Here is a 19,044-nt window from a genome sequence, read left to right on the forward strand (position 1 = left end):
GATGTTCCCTGACAGCAATTAAGGAAACTGGTCCTTGAAATTATCCACCGCATCCCTACCAACGAGCACCTGCGACCTCATGTAAAGAACATCCTGTCTGTGATGTTTCGCTTCCTCGAGGTTAGTTAGATTTCATAGTAGGATGTCTGCACCACAGGTGCAGTGTTTACTCGTTATAGTCCTTATTGCACGTTGACTCCAATTGTCCGTACTGCGTTTCGAATCCTTCTGTTTTGTTCCCTAGATTGAAAGTGAGGAAAATGTGCTCATCTGTCTGCGCATCATCATTGAACTGCATAAGCAGTTCAGACCTCCGATCTCTCAAGAGGTAAACGCTGCGTCATCTCCAGCTGTATTAGTTACAGAGCAGAATCAAGCAGCCAAAGCAACTGTTGACACTTTTATTTTTCTAACAGATTCATCATTTTCTGGACTTTGTGAAGCAAATCTACAAAGATCTGCCAAAAGTAGTGGTATGTACTGTTGTAATATTACATCGATGAATCATTGTTCGTTTGGTGCTAGATATTTGTGTATGGTCAGTACAATTACTCGCTTTAAACTCAGTGTTTTTACAGCACACATTGGTGGATTGTTTGAGTGCGTTTTAAAAGTTAGCAGCGTTTATAAAACTGCACTACTGAATTCTCGATTCAGTAGGTATTGACTGATGTTCTGCAACAGCCAGTTTCAGGATTGTTTCTATAGTAACAGCTTCTAAAAGGATTTGTATAATAGATGCTCCACGTAAACGGATTAAAAAAAAAAAAAGGTGTAATTATGTCATTCTGTAAGGAGACATTTGTTGAATGTTTTTGTAAGGAGTCTTCAGTGTTGCTGATTTATAACAGTGAGGCAAAACTGTATTTTTTTCTTATTATCTTTGAGAGAAAAAAAAACATACAACTTGACTATAAACTGATAAAGTGCATTCTCTTTAATAAATAAAAAAAGATTGTTGCCAGACCCATATGTCCCTGCAGTTCACCTGCTTTCCCACTGAAGCTAAGCAGGGTTGAGCTTTTCCAGTAGCTGGATGGGAGACCTCCTGGGGAAAACTAAGGTTGCTGCTGGAAGTGGTATTAGTGAGGCCAGCAGGGGGCGCTCACCATGTAGTCTGTGTGGGGCCTAATGCCCCAGAATAGTGACGGGGACACTATACTGTAAAAACAGCACAGTCTTTCGGATGAGACGTTAAACCGAGGTCCTGACTCTCTGTGCTCATTAAAAATCCCAGGACACTTCTCGTAAGAGAGTAAGGGTATAACCCCGGTGTCATGGTGAAATTTCCCACTGGCCCTTCTCTATCATGGGCCCTAATAATCTCCATCTCTGAATTGGCTACATCACTCTCTCCTCTCCACTAATAGCCGGTGTGTGGTGGGCGTTCTGGCGCACTATGGCTGCCGTCGCATCATCCAGCTGGATGCTACACACTAGTGGTGGTTGAGGAGACCCCCACCCTCCATAATACTGAATGTAAAGCGCTTTGAGTGTCTAGAAAAGCGCTATATAAACGTAACTGTAACTAACTGTAGATATGCTTTGGTACAAGAGGAATAAAACACTTCATCTCGTGTATTATTCCTTAACTTGACAATCCCTCCAGGATTTTGCGATCGCAGTGCTGAGCAAAATCAAGCAAACTCCACCGTATTCTGAGGGACTTGCAATTTTTCAACATTACCACAGATTTTCTGCTGATTTGGGCCCAAACGTGTCATGTGATATCATCACTACGCACGTGCAGGGAGAGCCCTCCTTGATTCACATTGTACATTACCCGAGTATAACTGAAAGTTATTCTGAATGACTACAGACGCAGTTACTACACCCCAGTATTTGTAACTTACCCGAGTACATTTGAAAATACCATGTGTATTAAATTTTATTTCGTAAGGGAAAAAAAAGCAAGCTTTTTAAACCGTCTTTCATTTTGAAATTTCCGAAAGAACTCTGGAATATTTTTTGACGGTGTGCTCTTGACCATGTACTTTGTCTTTTATTCAAGTAAGATCTTGACACGTGCGTCACACACGACTACAGCTAAAACGTTTCACGCATCACTGAGTATTTTTGTGCAATTTCGCCTATTAAATTAGTTTAATAAAAAAAAAAGCACAAAAAATGAGCAAGTTGCATCTCAAATTTAGAAAAACAAGCATTGTTGCAGGCAAAAATCACAAAAAACCGTCTCTGAAATCCTGTATGGACTGATTAAATGATCCACTCAGTGGGAATAAGAAGGACGTCTTATTCCGAGTCACAGTTTTTTGTATTTAAAGGGACGACAAGCTGGTCCTGTACAACGTGGAACTAATGTTTTATGGCGATTTATTCTTAAATGATGCTGTAATAAAACGGTTTTGTTCTTAAATCGGCCGAATCGTTGTGACGATGAACCGCGATCACTCGCTGTGCGTTGTAACCCGGCACGCGCTCGCTGTGCGCTGCCACCCGCCACGCGCTCGCTGTGCGCTGCCACCCGCCACGCGCTCGCTGCAACCCGCACGCGCTCACCGCAACCCGCCACGCGCTTGCTGTGCGCTGCAACCTGCTGCCCTGTGCGTATGACAATAGTGAATCGTCATTGTCTGGGTTATTGTGCACCATAATCTGTAGTGTGCTGATTTTTAATTTTTTTTAACTGTCCTCTTTTTCCTCTTAGACGAGGTACTTTGAGAATCCTCAGGTGATAGCGGAGAACACGGTGCCCTCTCCAGAAATGGTGGGCATGATCACTTCAGTGCTGGTGAAGACCGCTCCTGAGCGGGAGGACAGCGAGACCCGCACGGTCAGTGCCTTCAGAGCTCTGTGTGTTTTCTCCATAGTTTTTGTGTGTGTGTGTTTTTATTTTTTAATTTTTTTATACGTAAATACTAGAGACACAATGATGAGGGCGATGTGCTTTAGCCCAGAGAATGGTACATGTGTGTGTGTGTGTGTGTGTGTGTGTGTGTGTGAGTGCGCGTGCGCGCTTGTGCTTATAATGTACCATCAGTCCTGGGCGCTGAAAGTAAAACTGATAAGATCTGAGTGTCTCTGCTGCTCTGAAGCTCAATTTACAGATTCATTTACAGTTAGCTGAGAATCTGATGCTTATGTGATGTCTGAGAGCTGTTTTTATCACTAAGCATGTCTCCTCTGTGTTGTGTTCCTCTGAACGGTATTTCTCTAAACAGCCAGTAGAGGGTGTCGTCCCCCTGTGATTGACGTACTTCCCGTCAATTACAAGCATTTATGGTCTTTAGAGGTCTGAACTGAGAGATATTGCATCATCTACAGCTGTTTGATAATCAATGAATGTCCCTTCAAATAGACACGGTGATCATTAAGCTTCACGCGAGGGGAGAATCGCTTTCAATTAATTACTCCTCGTGTCATATTTTATTAGTGACAGCTGGTGCACCAGTGAGCAGCCGAGCTCGGTGTTGTTTCTGAGTGATGTCGTCCCGCAGGGTGTGTCTCATTTGTCTCCTCTCTGTGCTGCAGCATACCATCATTCCCCGGGGGTCGCTGTCTCTCAAGGTCCTGGCTGAACTGCCAATCATTGTGGTTCTCATGTATCAGGTGAAGAAGACACATCACACGTTCATACATCCACAGACTCATAAAAGAACACCGAGTACTCGGTGTAAAAATGACCCGTATCCTAGTCGGTCCCCCTGACGGTAAGCCGTACGTTCTGCCAATGTTCTAATGACTTCTTTCATTCTTCTGCAGCTCTACAAACTAAACATTCACAACGTGGTATCTGAGTTTGTGCCGCTGATCATGAACACCATCATGCTGCAAGTGACCTCTCAAGCACGGTCAGTTTCATCTTTTTAAGAACACGCTAGTGCAGTGTTTGGTGTTGTGTATGGCAAGTAGAGGTCGACCGATTGATGGGTTTTACAGATTAATCGGTAAACTGATAACCTGTATACAACCTCTATACAACTGATAACCGGTTGCTGGAGCTATCAGTTGTTTTTTTTTTTTTTTTGCGTGGAGCGGCTGAGAAGGGTCCGGTGTCATTATACAGCACGAGAGCGGCCTCTAGAGGCGAAATAAAAACCATCGCTGACTAATTTTGTTATTATTTGAAGTGCTTTTTGATTCCTTTTGGATGTCTCTATTTGTATTTGTTATTTGGAGTGTTACTTTTTGGTTCCGTTTGGATGTACATCTTTTATTTACTTCAATATTTATTAATAGTTTTCAAGTTTAAAAACTATCAATTGATAAATCGGTTATCAGTAGGCACCGCCCATCTTAGTTATCTTAGTTATCGGTATCTGTAAAATCCACCATCGGTTGCCCTCTAAGGGCAAGGGTTCGCAGAAGTTTTTGACCAGAGAATTTATTTTAAGGGCATGAAATTCTCCTAATATTTCCTAATGTGTCCGTTAGAAATGATAGGACCACTATTTAAAAAATGTAGTGCATTACTGTAAATAAAAAAAATAAATATTCAGAATAATCAGATTCGCGTATTGTGTGGCACATTTTCATGAGCGTAAAACCCATTTTACACCAAAAAGCGTTCATTTCCGTGCTCTCTCGCACCGTTTTAGTACAGATTATAAACAGGCATTATTACTGTATATAATACTGTGTATGTAGTATATTTATTTCACGTCTGCACTCTGTTTTGGTTTACACCAATGCCAAAGCGACACCGACTGAACCATCACCCATGTGCTGTAGAGATTATGGGCATATAATGCGAAATGTAGCATGAATATTGTAATTAGAAGATTTTCCAGCCTGAGCTGTAGTCATGCTGCGTAAAAATAAATTTGTTTATTTTTAAAGAGATTCTCTGTGACCTCTCAGGTTGATCAACATGACTGTATGTTGGTCTTGGCACTGCTTGCAGTCTGGTGTAAAATGGGTTTAAGAAGCGCTTCAAAGTGCAGAAAGGCTAATGGAGTTTTCTGAGAGTTTAAAATTTTTTTTTTTAATATTCCATAAATCATGTTCATGTGCATAGAACTACATTATAAATAACAGTTGGTTTAAAAAAAAAAAAAAAAAAAAAAAGATCTCCCACATCTCAGGTCTCTCTACATGGGGTCACAATCTTAGGGTTGAGAACATATGGGATAAGAGAATATCAAGTTTATCGTATTCTGATTTGTGCCCATCTCTGATCATTACAGGCAACACAAACTATATAATAAAGAGCTTTATGCAGATTTCATTGCCGCTCAAATCAAGACCCTGTCCTTTTTGGCTTACATCATCCGCCTCTATCAGGTATTTTGGTTATGAGTGCTTATTGATCTACGTTTAAAAAGTATTGACATTGACTTCTCTTTGTGTGATTACTGAATTGTTGTATGTGCACACACTTGGTCAGGATCTGGTTGGGAAGTATTCTCAGCAGATGGTGAAAGGGATGCTGCAGCTGCTGTCTAACTGTCCTCCTGAGACCGCTCACTTGCGCAAAGAGCTGCTGATCGCTGCTAAGCACATCCTCACCACAGATCTTCGCAGCCGTAAGTCCCCCTCTCTCTACACGCCATGTTGCAAGGTAACACACTTCCAGCACTGTCTTTATTGGTGGTACACAAACAAAGCATGCCGAATATCTAAAACCGTGGTTCGATATGATATGACGTGGGGAAAATATTTCCGCACGATGTGAGTGTTTCGAAATATCATTTTGTGATGCTAATGATCTTTGTGAGTTTGTTTGCGTCTAATATCCGAAGAAGTTTCTTTAACGAAGTACAGAATTGACGGCGCCGCATCGCGCTAGACTCCCGCGGTGTTTTCCGTTAGCTTCAGTTCTCAATCAATAGCAGTTGAGAAGGCAACGCGATACACTCGGCTTAATCATTAGTCCTGTAGAGAATAACTGAATCGATGAGAAGCTCTGACTACAAAGACACAGCATTGATGGCTCGTGGTTCAGGGGTTGTTTGCCCTTTCTGTAATGCTGAGAGGTTGTGCTGGCATCTGATAGACTATTTATCTTGCAGAATTCATTCCATGCATGGACAAGCTTTTCGATGAGTCGATACTCATCGGCTCGGGCTACACGGCGAGGGAGACTCTGCGGTAAGAGGCACCCTTTGATAACCCCTTTCTTGCTTTCTTCCTTTGATAACCCCTTTCTTGCATACCTTGAACAGGTGTGAATGAATGTGACACCAGTCGGCAGAACTGCATCGTTGTGTCCCATTAGAGATGCTGGCAGGTATTGGCACATTTTCTATCAGATCCCAGAGTGTGCTGAAATTTAGTAGGGTTGGCAATGGTACTGTGGCATCTTCACACTGCAGTCACTGCCACTTTAGTGACAAATCTATGCAGAGGGGAAATGCAATGATCAGAAAATGTGAAGATGACTAGTTAATGATGCGTTGCTGATATGAGAAAACCCAATGGACTAAAGAGGTCCAAGTATCTATCTCTCTCGCTCTCACTCTCTCTCACTCTCTCTGAGTGCCAGCCTGTCAGCACCTCCATGGGATAGAGGGTGGGAACCTGTCCTGGCGCTGGTCACTGTCCATCACTCAGACACCAAGTGTCACACGCCTGCCAGCATTGCTTCCACTCCAAATCAGCTCATCCTTCAGCAGGCGAATCTGGCTCATATTTGGCTCTGTCAGGATGATTAGAGTTGTTTATTCTGGACTGCTTTTTTGAAAACCTCACCAGACTGTCTGAAGCGTTTGTCTCAAATGATCTGTCATTGTCAAACAAATGAACCAAAACCACGACGAACGCACCATCTGTGCGTTCATCTTATTCTCACTACACTGGTGAGAGCAATGATGGAAAGATACGAATGTGTAGTTAAAGTCCTTTTCTCTTTCAGACCCCTGGCCTACAGCACGCTTGCCGACCTTGTACACCACGTCAGGCAGAACTTGCCTCTAACGGACCTCTCACTGGCTGTGCAACTGTTCGCTAAGAACATCGATGACGAGTCCCTGCCCAGCAGCATTCAGACCATGTCATGCAAACTGCTACTCAACCTGGTGGACTGCATCCGCTCCAAAAGTGAACAGGAGAACGGCAACGGCAGAGATATCCTCATGAGGATGCTGGAGGTGAGGCAGGACCCTATACCGGGGCCAACAGCTAGTGGACCGCCAAGTACTTCAGCCGACCAAACCATGTACTAGAAAGTAAAACACTGTAGCAGAGCCAGTCAATGTATGAACAAAAGCAACCGCAGTTTTCTAAACTAGCCCAACTTCTGTAGAAGATCCAACGTTGCAGTTTATGCGTTTATGTAAATGACGTAGCTGAAGGCAGCTCATCGGGCCAGAGACTAGCTACAGGGCTAGAAACATTCATTCAGAAAGGCAAAAGGTTTCGCAGCCTTTCGTACACTTCTCGGTATTGAAAACAAAATTTAAAGACGACCGGACAGTGAAGGACGCTTGCTAAACTGATGTCTCATCTGATCAGAGGCTCTGGCACTCTGGTCAAAAGTGGAAACATGTAGCAAAGCTATGAAATAAAATGTAACCATGTCAAATTCTCTTTATTTACAGCCATGAATGAATTATTAGTAGTTAAGCATGAGAATGTAACTGGTGTCACTATTCTGTCATGTTAATTGCTTCTCCTAACGTTTGTAAGCCAGAACTTCTATATAGCTAGACCTTCACACATTTTAGGTGAATATCTCTACTATATACAGATCAGCCATATCATTAAAAGCGCTGACACGTGAAGTGAATAACGTTGATTATCTCGTCTCGAGGGGTGGGGTATATTAGTCAGGAAGTGAACTGTCAGTTCTCAAAATTGATGTGTTGGAAGTAGGAGAAACGGGCGAGCGTAAGGATCTGAGTGACTTTGAAAAGGGCCGAATTGTGATGGCTGGACGACCGGGTCAGAGCATGTGCAGAACAGCAGGTCTTGAGGGGGGTTTGTGTAGTAGTGTGTTAATCATGAAGTCAAAATGGAGTCCTATTCATCCTCAGGCCCTCTGGTCTGACCCTGGTCATTGTAACCATGCATTTTTCCATCCATGTTTTGCTGGAATTTCCAAATCCAAAGTTGCTGAAACCCCTTTTCTTATAATGTCCACCAGGTATTTGTGTTAAAATTCCACACCATTGCACGCTATCAGCTCGTGTCCATCTTCAAAAAGTGCAAGCCCCAATCAGAGATGGGCGTAGTGGATCCAGGAGCGTTGCCCGGCGTCCCAGCCACTCCTACAGCCACCACACCAGCCTTACCACCGCCTGCCCCTCCCACTCCAGTCCCTCCGGCCCCACCCTCTGCCACACCTTTTGACCGAGCAGGGGAGAAAGAAGACAAGCAAACTTTCCAGGTGTCGGACTGCCGCAGCCTGGTGAAGACCCTCGTGTGTGGGGTGAAGACCATCACATGGGGGATCACCTCCTGCAAAGCTCCGGGAGGTAAGAGCTTTTGAAATTGAGAAATTTTGGAAGTTATAAGAAGAATACAAATTTTCGGTTTTGTCACTTTAACAAGTACACAACAAGCAACCATCTCTATCTCTCTCTCATACTCTCTCTCACACACACTCTCGCTCTCTCTCTCTCACACACTCTCTCTCTCTGTGTGTGTCATGGTATAAATGTATGAGTTTTTTATTATTTGTTTAGCAGCATAGTGGGTATCGAGTATTTTTCTGTAACAGATTATTACAGTACAGAACAGATTAGTAGCTGATGGATGTTAAAATCTATATTCTTTTTTAGCAATTGTTTTATCTTCCTCCTATTGATTTTTAAATAAAGGGAAGGCTTTCATTGTGTAGGCTTTTTAAACTGTGACTGATGTTTTGCCGGCATCACATAAGCAATCCTCAGCAGAACTAAATATTATGATGTATATCGTGTATCATCTAATGTTTTCATGTATCATAACATGATATTTTGTGATATTGTACATTTTGCTATTTTATTGCAGAAGCCCAGTTTATTCCCAACAAGCAACTTCAACCCAAAGAGACTCAGATCTACATCAAACTGGTCAAATATGCCATGCAGGCTTTGGATATTTACCAGGTATGACTGACCCCTGATTATTGTCCAGTCTTGGCTGTGATAGACCTCCACTAAACTGCTTTTCAGAACAGAGGAATGCAGTTTTATCATGAGTATAAAATGTGCAGGAGGAGAATGATGATGCTGTTTGATTAGTTTTCTGTGACTTATGAATTCGTGACTGGGACGCAGAGTGTTTATGCTGGTAATGAAGCTCTACAGCTTATCACAGAGACAACACCCCCCCCTTTTGGCCAGGTACAGATTGCAAGCAACGGGCAGACATACATTCGCGTGGCCAACTGTCAGACTGTCCGCATGAAGGAGGAGAAGGAGGTCCTGGAGCACTTTGCTGGAGTCTTTACCATGATGAACCCACTCACTTTTAAAGAGATTTTCCAAACCACTGTGCCATACATGGTCGAAAGGATCTCCAAAAACTACGCCTTGCAGGTAAGCGTGCTTGCTTTGGATGGTGTGGTAACCCTACTTTTTTGTGTGTGTATGTAATTATGTCAGTCAACCAAGTGCTGACTGTTTTAGAATAATATTATTATTATTATTATTATTATTATTATTATTATTGTTTTCAGTGCATCTCTAAGTCAATCTGCATAACCCTATCAGCACACTAGCGTCAAACTGACAGAAGCCCGTTCATTTGCTTTGAATGTCTGTGACGCAAAACCATGATTTCTGCAGCAAGTGATAAAGCCACAGTGAGACGAGCGACGTGTGAATTGAGATTTTCACTGTTCTATGCAAATCAGCTCTTACACGGTAAAGCCACAAATCCAAACGCTCTGCTCAAATGATTCCTTGGACCACACTATGGCACACGTGGTCCGACATTTCTTCAGTCCCTCACTCGCAAGCTTAGTTCCTACCTGCAGTTAGTACTACTTTACTGTTTACTGTTTGGCGCACAAGAACGGAAGAAAAAGATTCTAATCTTGGTTTCATCTTAATACAGCTGCTAGAATCCTAGCAAACCTAGCAAGTACTGCAATTACTAGATGACAACCTGGACATTCTACTCGGAGCTGTTCACGTCCCGTGACTCGGAATTATGCGACGTCAGATGGTTGTCCAGTCGGCGCTAGCTACGTTAAACTGGATCGTATGTCTTTCGTTTATTTTCCGTTTGATCTCACATTGGTAAAACATGAATAATAGTCTTAAAACTAATCAATGATGCAAATTATTACACAGAAATATTACGAGAGAACTACTTGACTGCAATTTACCGCTAAAGTCGCCGCCATTTTGAGTGTTTCTGCATGACGTTGCAGCGGTCAGGTGGTACAAGTCGGAGCTCTCAGAAAAATCCGTAGCTCACAAGTTGTAATTATGAGTTCTACGAGGACGTCAGCAAATCACCGTAATTACGACGTGGTGTGGTGTTTAACTAGTTCACTTTGGAAGCTATATGTAGCTGCTACCGTTTTTCATCAGAACGCTGGACGCTCACAAGTGATAATTGGGCGAATACAGGCAAAGAGCTTCTGCTAAATGCTGTAAGTGTTAAAAAGAAAAAAAAATAAATAAATGGTTTTCTCTTTTCAGATTGTGGCGAACTCTTTCTTGGCTAACCTGTCGACTTCGGCGCTGTTTGCAACCATCCTAGTGGAGTACCTTTTGGAGCGGCTCCCCGAGATGGGTTCCAACGTGGAGCTGTCCAACCTCTACCTCAAACTCTTCAAACTCGTGTTTGGCTCGGTTTCTCTCTTCGCTGCAGAGAATGAGCAGATGCTCAAGGTCAGAAAGCGTAACCTTTGTCCTCGAAGTCTTTTCGACTAAGATAGCCGGGTTAGAAAGAGGATTTTGATGGCTCCGAGCGTCTCGCACACTCCTAACTACGACAACACCCGTGCCGTCGATCGCGTCTGTGCTAGTAGCCTCGCTACATTAATTTTAATGCATTCTGTCAGCTGCTCAGATGAGAAATGACACTCGTGCCTCGGATTGACAGCAAGGACTTGAGTGAAGGTCACTGTGAAATAATGGTGCTGAGAGGGAAGAGCTCCAGTCTTCCTTTCTGTGACCCAGAGCTCCAGGTTTATTGAGAGCATGATATAATCTTCAGACATATTAATTGACTTGCTCTCTCTTGTCACATTTCAATATGACAACTGTAATTCATCCTTCAGCTTTTTAGTGCTGCATGACATACTCATACTTTATGTGGCTTTCACAGATAGAGATGAATGTATTGATTGGCCTAGTTAAAATGCTCAGTGCAGTCGCTTTGAGAGTCTGAGAGTTTAAATCCAGATTCCCGGTTAAAGGTTCTATATCTATGATTTCTTCAAAAGTATCTACAAACACTTGTTTTAAAAAAAAAAACTCACTCTCTTCTTTTCTATGCAGCCCCATCTCCATAAGATTGTGAACAGCTCCATGGAACTTGCCCAGTCAGCCAAAGAGCCATACAACTACTTCCTGTTGCTCAGGGCTCTGTTCCGTTCTATTGGCGGAGGAAGTCATGACCTGCTGTATCAGGAGTTCCTGCCTCTTCTACCCAACCTGCTGCAGGGTAAACAAACACCTTCGTTTGTTGTGTTATACTGTTAACTATCGAGGCGTCTTCTGCAGTGCAGGAATAACTGAACGGTGACTCTCGTTTTGTGTTTTCCACCTTTTAAAGCGCTTTATACCTAAAGATACTTTAATTTATTCAAAAAGGCTTTGAAAGTCTTTCATCTTTTTAATTTGAAAGCATCATCATTGATGGATGTAGCTATCAATAAGGGTAGAAGTACAATACATGGGCAGGCTGCCATTTCATAAAAGGATCTCTGACAACATAAAAGTCTGCTTTATTTATACAGGCTTTCCATGAGCATGAGCATGGGCGTGTTTTCTTTTCTCCTCAGTATTTTGTTATAGTAATTCTCCATGAAAAGATTTTAAAACGGTTATTTTTGTGAGTGATCATGCTTTCATAATAGCATTGATGACTTCCCAGCATCATATTTATCGATACAGTGATGGACACATTTGGCATTTACTCAAGATTAGAAAGGCTACCTTTGACATAACGCGTAAGTTTTAAGCGCTCGTATTTTAGTATATGTTTGTGCATTCATTGTTCATGTAGTCTAACTTAAGCGTGGGTATCATGCCAGGTATATGTGCTTTAAAAGTCCATTCAATGTCTGTGTCTTTATTGGTCAAGGCTAATGTATGGGGGGGGGTCTCTTCTCAGGCTTGAACATGCTGCAGAGTGGCCTCCATAAGCAGCACATGAAGGATCTGTTTGTGGAGCTGTGTCTGACCGTGCCTGTGAGGCTGAGCTCTTTGCTTCCCTACCTGCCCATGCTTATGGATCCGCTGGTGTCTGCGCTCAACGGCTCCCAGACGCTGGTAAGCCAGGGCCTGCGCACTCTCGAGCTCTGCGTGGACAACCTGCAGCCAGACTTCCTGTATGACCACATCCAACCCGTCCGTGCCGAGCTCATGCAGGTACAGTCCTTCACCTTTAAACTTTGAACTTGAGGATGTTTTGATGTGCTGGTTTTAAAACCACAGGGTTTCTGGATTGTGTCCAGGCCCTTTGGCGAACTTTGAGGAATCCAGCAGAGACAATCTCTCATGTAGCCTACCGGGTGCTGGGCAAGTTCGGCGGAAGCAACCGGAAGATGCTGAAGGAGTCTCAGAGGTTGCAGTATGTGGTGACGGAGGTGCAGGGCCCCAGCATTAAGGCCGAGTTCACTGACTGCAAAGCCTCTGTTCAGCTGCCCATGGAGAAGGTATTGCTTTTTATTCTTTCTTCTTTCTTTCTTCTTTCTTTCTTTTCCTGCACTTCTGTGTGGAGTCTCATTTGCTGTGAAATGCAGAGATTATTTGCAGTGAATAATGCATGCAAACTATTGAATGACTGCAAATGTGATCAATGAACTTCAGCATTTTAAAGTGCACCTATTATGGTTTTTCCAATATTACCGTTCATATAGTGTGTTAGAGCTCTTTGTGAATGTAAAAAATCAAAACGCACGACAAACCGAGTTATTGACTCCTGAAAGAAGGAACCGAATCCGAACAGCTGAAAGGAGTCATCAGTAATTCCAGACTTACTTCCTGTACTAACCCACGTAGGTTTGTAACAAAAACCCTGCCTCTGGTCTTCATTGGCTGCTCACTGGCAGCGGTAGACCAATCATAACAGACTGGGACATCTGATCAATCAGAGCAGAGTATACTCTCTGAAAGGAGGAGTTTAGAACGGATCATTTAACGAGTTGTTTGAGACACTGGGAGGAAGATAAAGGTGATGCTGCAGTTTAAATTATGAGCACGTTAAAGTGTTTTTTGAACTTGGATGCATGTAAATCTGATGTACGAGACCTTTAAAACACAATGAAGAACGTTTCAAAACCATAATAGGTGCGCTTTAAAACTTTTATCAAACGTATGTGTCAAATACTGGACAAATGCTTCCTCGATGATTATATTAGAGAATTTCTGTTGAATTTGAATAATATTATAGTTCACAAAGCAGCGCTTTACCAAGCAAATAAGAACATCTGCACTGGACCAACTCAACCCCGAACTCACTATTTTTAGTCTAAAAACACAGTTAGGTTGGTAGATTTTGACACTTTGATCGAAGATTTTGAATTCCAATGTAAACAGGGTGTCTGTGGGTCTTGCTGCTCCTCCTCTGTTCTAGATTAAATGCAGGCACTTAAAATTCATGCCTTAATAAGTATTATGTTGTCTTAATTGATTGTCTTAATTTGAATATGCACGTCCTTCAGTTTCATTTTGAAACGTTCCTGAATGAATGCTCCATTGCTTTTCAAACCTAAAATCTGTCAACCCCACAAATTTACAAGTGAAAGCCTATTTTTTTACACCAGAAAGATTTTCAAGAAGCGTTTCACTTTACACTGGACTTGTCCTGTGCGTTTCTCAGTGTACACAGAGATTGGGGCAATTATTTCTTGCACTAGGTTGGTAGATATAAAAGGCTGTTTTGGCCATCAGAGTGTTACAAACGTGTTTTTCTGTTGTATATGAATAAAAAAATGAGTTAGTCACGCCATAGCTCAGTTCACATTTTAACCGATGCAAGGTTAAAGAAGCAGACCTCAGCTGAGATCTTGAGACTTTCTTCAGTTGCAAAAATGGAATTATTCATTAGTAAATAATAACATGCTTATAATGACCTCAGTTAGCTAAATTCCCATATCAGCCATAAATACTGCAGTGATGTGGAGCAGCTTTGTACAGTATATTAATATTAATCAGCCAACATTCATCCACTTAGCAGTTAGCAATCGAAACATTCGCTGAGCCTAAAACATTTAGGGCACGTGAGAACGGTCTGTCAGAATCGTGCGCAAGTCCCTATGTGGGCAAAGTCGGCTTCCTATTGCGTTTCAGTCTGAGCTCCAAGGCTACGAGGGAGGGGCCGGGGACAGGATGCTCATTGTGTAATGAATCCTTGTCAAAGAGAAGTGTGTGTGAGCAGAGACGGTGTCTTCCCCAGGTAATTAAAGAGATCATCAGCTTCTGTCCCCGTCCCTCTGCTCCTCCCCCTCCTTAATCAATCTCTCTATGCCGTGCAGACGGGATTATTTGCTCCAGCTAATGGCTCTTCCTGCTGCCCGCCGCTACTTGGGAAAACACAAACTGTCATTTTTGTAATTGCCTTCGTGCCTCCAAGATGGATGCCTCCCACCATTACGCTGGCGCAGCTTAATTTCATTTGCATACGCCTTGCGGTTGCGGCGAGCAGCAGCTGCTCTTCAGTGCAGCCCGGAGCCCAGCTCTGTCGGTTTGGATTAAGAGAAGCTCCGATGCTCCATATCTCTCAATATCCCCCACAGGACCAACAACAACCTCCAGTCAGCCCTTTGCTCCAGCACCAAGTGTGACTACTTTTTTTGAGTGTCTTCGAGAACTCTCGACCGTAATCACTTCAGAAGAGGAACGGTCATTGTGATGTAAACCTCAGTGTTTCTACTCACCTGAGCTACACGCTCGAAAATGAGAGCTAACAAATGATGCAGCGAGGGTTTAGCCCTCCCGTATTGCCGAGTCAGCGCTCGCGTCAGAACCGCTCCATGCTCTCACGCCCCAAGTTCTCTTAAAGCCGACTTGATTAATCTCTCCCATTTTCCATCACCTTGGAGGTTCTGCCTGTATTTGTCTCTTGTCTAAGCAATGGTGACTTTAATAAGGTTTCAGACAAGGTGATAAAGTCTCACATACACACGCTGCAGTTTCTAGTGTTTTGTCTGGTGAATACTACAACGTGTGTAGATTTAACTCTCGATCAATCCAAAAATCTCTTCTGGGAAGTTAGTTACTGAACCGAAAAACTGCATAAATATGAAATGTGGTGTGTGTGTGAAAAAATAGTTATGTGCCTTTTGTATATGAGCTTAAGGGAGACCCCATTGTAAATGTGTCACAAGGCAGAGCAACCAAGTCCCTCAGGAACTGAACCCCAGTTGTATTCCTTTTTCGCCTTCATTTTTAATGTATTCCTCTTTTAAGTGAGTCTTTTCTCATGAAAAGGGGTTTCAAGAAGTTAAAAAGACCCCCCCAGCCGCCTTGTCATATGTCTGTATATATTCTTGGCTTGTATTCGTCGAGGCAGTGATGTTTATACTTAAGTCAGACTGTTTAACTCCTCCATCACTAAAGCTTGTCTGTTCACAATTCTGAAGTATAACAGAGTGAGATTAGTGTGTATAATGGGGATTACAGTTCAGGGAGGGGAACAGAACCGAGCGTATAGGGAAGAAAATGCCTAAACAGTTCTCGTCTGCTTTTTAGTTGTGCTGTAATATGAACTCTACAAAAAAGTTAGAAGTGTTTTCTTAAACGTTGCAAACTAAACGAATTCTCCGTGATGAATGAATCCCGCAGGAGGATGCTTTTTATATCACTGTTTCTCTTTGCGCTATGAGAGGTCTCGTGCTGTTTTCCAGGCCATAGAGACAGCGCTGGACTGTCTGAAGAGTGCCAACACGGAGCCATATTACAGGCGACAGGCTTGGGAGGTGATCAAATGCTTCCTGGTGGCCATGACCAGCCTGGAGGATAACAAACACGCCCTGTACCAGCTCCTCGCCCATCCCAAGTAAGATCCACTTATCATTCACACAAGCCTCAAATATTTCACCTCTCGGAAAAGGCAGGCAGTATGACGATTGGGTTCTAGAGGAGTTGTGTTGCATTCTCTGGTTTCTTCGCTGTGCTCGTCGTCTCCTTTTGTTCCTTCGGTCGGTTCTCGGAGCGCAACGTGAGCACGGTTGACTTCGGTATCGTCCTCACCTCTGCGGTTCCTCAGAGCCACGTGCAGCCTGTTAATAAGGGCTAATTACTCAGACACTTCGAGCGGTTGTGCATAAAGGGTAGCTGGGTCACATTACCCAGGCATTGAACTCTGCGCTGCGGCTAATTGACTTTCCTCTCTGTCTGTTTACCCCAAAAGCCTGCTGCCTGCGCCCCTCACAGGGATAATGAAGTGTGTCAGTTATGAAGGGGGAAGAGCAGCCTCCGCTGTCAGATGGCTTGATTCATGACATCCTCTCGTTCCCACTTTGAGCGCGGCAGACTGCACCGGTCACCGTGAAAAGAATGCAGCGTGCTCTCTTAATATCTCAAATGCCAGCCCGGATAATGGAGTCCCATTCAAGTGGCGGCGGTATGAATTTGAATTGATCCGCCACTCCCTCTCCCCCACTAGCCAGCTCCTCGGCTCTGTCTAGGCCAAAGCCAAAGTCTTTTAAATAGCGATAATGAAATGGCACAATCCATCACTGCTGCTACTGGCATTTGGCCTTATAGAATACAAGCTCGGGCATGGATAAAACAGCCGCTCAATCATAGCCTTCCTATCAGTGGGGGTAAATAATGAATCATCCAACCAAATGCCAGTCAAATACAAAGCAGAAGCTCTCACAGGACTGAGCTGTTGATGTATAAACATCTTTTTAGCATTGACTAATCAACCACTATTACCTGATTTAAAAAAAAATCTAAACTCAGTCCGTCACCTCACACATAACAAATCGGCTATTACCACAAAAAAACTAATCAACAAGCTCTAATTAACACAATATCACATGGGCAAGAGTGCGGTGGTTCAGCTGTAGGCGATCACGTTGTTTTGTACATGTTGAATAACGTCTTCATTTTCATCTTCATCTGCCGAGCCGAGTCAAAAGTTATATTCCTGAAAAATATTGTTTGCCGTCCATACGGATGCTGCTAACAAGGGAGCATCCATGCTCACTATGTTCCCTTATTGGAAATGATGTCATGTTTTCTGAGTCATCCGTGTCCCAAAGTGTAGTCCGCCGGGGTCCTTACCAGTGCCCGAACTCGTGTACACCATGTACTGATTCATGACTTAGGCAGCTAGGGACCTGACTGAGACGCACCCTCTAACAAAAGAGTTTTCAAAATGGTTGATTGATGGATAGAATATTTCATCATTGCTTTATCTCCGTGTGTGTGTGTGTAGTTTTATCCAACTTTCGAACTCTGGATCAATTCAGTAAAATGCAAATACTACTGCCAGAGAACAGCCTCTAATTTCTGAAAGCACAGTTGATTTTTGCAGCATGGTATCTGTTCATCAGTTGATAGTGTGTGTACATAAGTGACACAGATTCCCATTATAAGTGAGTTTCCAGTAGATCACTTGTGCGCTACAGATGTGGTAGATATACAGTAGATTAAGTTGAGAAACGTTGTGTTATTTTAATGTTGGCATTGAACAGTGCATGAAATTCCTTTTCTTGCAGCTTTACAGAGAAATGGATCCCCAACGTAATCATTTCCCACCGATACAAGGCCCAGGACACACCTGCACGCAGGACATTTGAACAGGCCCTGACTGGAGCATTCATGTCTGCGGTCATAAAAGATCTGCGTCCCAGTGCTCTGCCTTTCGTGGCCAGTCTCATCCGCCATTACACCATGGTGGCTGTAGCTCAGCAGTGTGGTGTGTATGACCTTATATTCCTTATGCAGTGAGCCATGAATTCTTTTTTTTTTTTTTTTTTTTAATCTTGAGAATCCAAGCCCAATAAATAACGGTGTTGGTATTTTAGATTTGAGAAGTGCAACTAATAAACAGAATGCAGATGAGCATTTTTCTTTTTCTTCAGCGTATTTTTATTTTTATTTTATTTTTTATGTTGTAGGTCCTTTCCTGCTGCCGTGCTACCAGCTAGGCAGCCAGCCAAGTACCGCTATGTTCCACAGTGAGGAGAATGGCTCTAAGGGGATGGATCCCCTGGTGCTGATCGATGCCATCGCTATCTGCATGGCATACGAAGAGAAAGAGCTGTGTAAGATTGGCGAAGTCGCACTGGCTGTCATTTTTGATGTCGCTAGCATTATCTTGGGGTCCAAAGAGAGGGTGAGTCGGTCTTTCTGCAGCACAAATCTTGACCCTGTTCATGTCAAATGACTGCTGATTATTTGATAAGACACTGTTCTGAGTTAGTGTGTTGTTTTCTCCTGCCAGGCGTGCCAGCTGCCACTCTTTTCCTACATCGTGGAGCGTCTGTGTGCGTGCTGCTATGAGCAGGCTTGGTACGCCAAGCTCGGTGGAGTGGTGTCTATAAAGTTCCTCATGGAGAGGCTGCCACTTATTTGGGTGCTGCAGAACCAACTCACCTTTCTCAAGGCTCTGCTGTTTGTCATGATGGACCTCACTGGCGAGGTAGGAACACGGTCACATCGTGCTTCCTCCATGTTTCTGTTCTTGAAGCTTTTACTAGAGGATTGCGTCCCTGTAGAATCCTGCACAAGTGGAGGCACCTGCTTGGCTCCACCCAGAACGGTGCTGCTAGTGTTTTTGCAGCCATGCCTGATCTCGAGTCATTCTATGCATTTCCATCAGAAACACAGCTGGATGATTTCGAACCAGCAACATGTGACGTCAGTGGCTTTAGCATTTTTGTTTCCATGACCACTCGAATTATGGTTGGATTCGAAGATGATGATTATTCCAAAATGCGAACTAAGGAAGTGTTTTACTGACCGTATATCTCAGCGATTTTGAATTGTGTTTGGTCAGATTAATTTTTCTGTAAAAGTGGCC

General features: G+C 43.2%; 1 protein-coding gene across 2 annotated transcripts in view; it reads left to right on the forward strand.

The window, feature by feature from the left end:
• trrap (transformation/transcription domain-associated protein) overlaps nucleotides 1-19,044 on the forward strand; it is a 77,744-nt gene that overhangs the window by 5,867 nt on the left and 52,833 nt on the right. The window contains exons 5-25 of one of the 2 annotated variants that reach the window (XM_017483776.3): nucleotides 16-120; nucleotides 245-328; nucleotides 417-473; nucleotides 2,669-2,794; nucleotides 3,493-3,570; nucleotides 3,724-3,812; nucleotides 5,148-5,244; nucleotides 5,348-5,486; nucleotides 5,973-6,051; nucleotides 6,815-7,049; nucleotides 8,045-8,375; nucleotides 8,893-8,990; nucleotides 9,228-9,422; nucleotides 10,536-10,727; nucleotides 11,340-11,505; nucleotides 12,178-12,434; nucleotides 12,521-12,721; nucleotides 15,914-16,065; nucleotides 17,738-17,937; nucleotides 18,140-18,357; nucleotides 18,466-18,663. In XM_017483776.3, coding sequence (XP_017339265.1) covers nucleotides 16-120; nucleotides 245-328; nucleotides 417-473; nucleotides 2,669-2,794; nucleotides 3,493-3,570; nucleotides 3,724-3,812; nucleotides 5,148-5,244; nucleotides 5,348-5,486; nucleotides 5,973-6,051; nucleotides 6,815-7,049; nucleotides 8,045-8,375; nucleotides 8,893-8,990; nucleotides 9,228-9,422; nucleotides 10,536-10,727; nucleotides 11,340-11,505; nucleotides 12,178-12,434; nucleotides 12,521-12,721; nucleotides 15,914-16,065; nucleotides 17,738-17,937; nucleotides 18,140-18,357; nucleotides 18,466-18,663 — 3,297 coding nt within the window. The remainder of the gene's footprint in view (nucleotides 1-15; nucleotides 121-244; nucleotides 329-416; nucleotides 474-2,668; nucleotides 2,795-3,492; nucleotides 3,571-3,723; nucleotides 3,813-5,147; nucleotides 5,245-5,347; nucleotides 5,487-5,972; nucleotides 6,052-6,814; nucleotides 7,050-8,044; nucleotides 8,376-8,892; nucleotides 8,991-9,227; nucleotides 9,423-10,535; nucleotides 10,728-11,339; nucleotides 11,506-12,177; nucleotides 12,435-12,520; nucleotides 12,722-15,913; nucleotides 16,066-17,737; nucleotides 17,938-18,139; nucleotides 18,358-18,465; nucleotides 18,664-19,044) is intronic. The other variant, XM_017483778.3, reaches the window with a different exon arrangement.

This window comes from Ictalurus punctatus, chromosome 13, assembly GCF_001660625.3.
Source record: "Ictalurus punctatus breed USDA103 chromosome 13, Coco_2.0, whole genome shotgun sequence".
NCBI classification, from domain to species: Eukaryota; Metazoa; Chordata; class Actinopteri; order Siluriformes; family Ictaluridae; genus Ictalurus; species Ictalurus punctatus.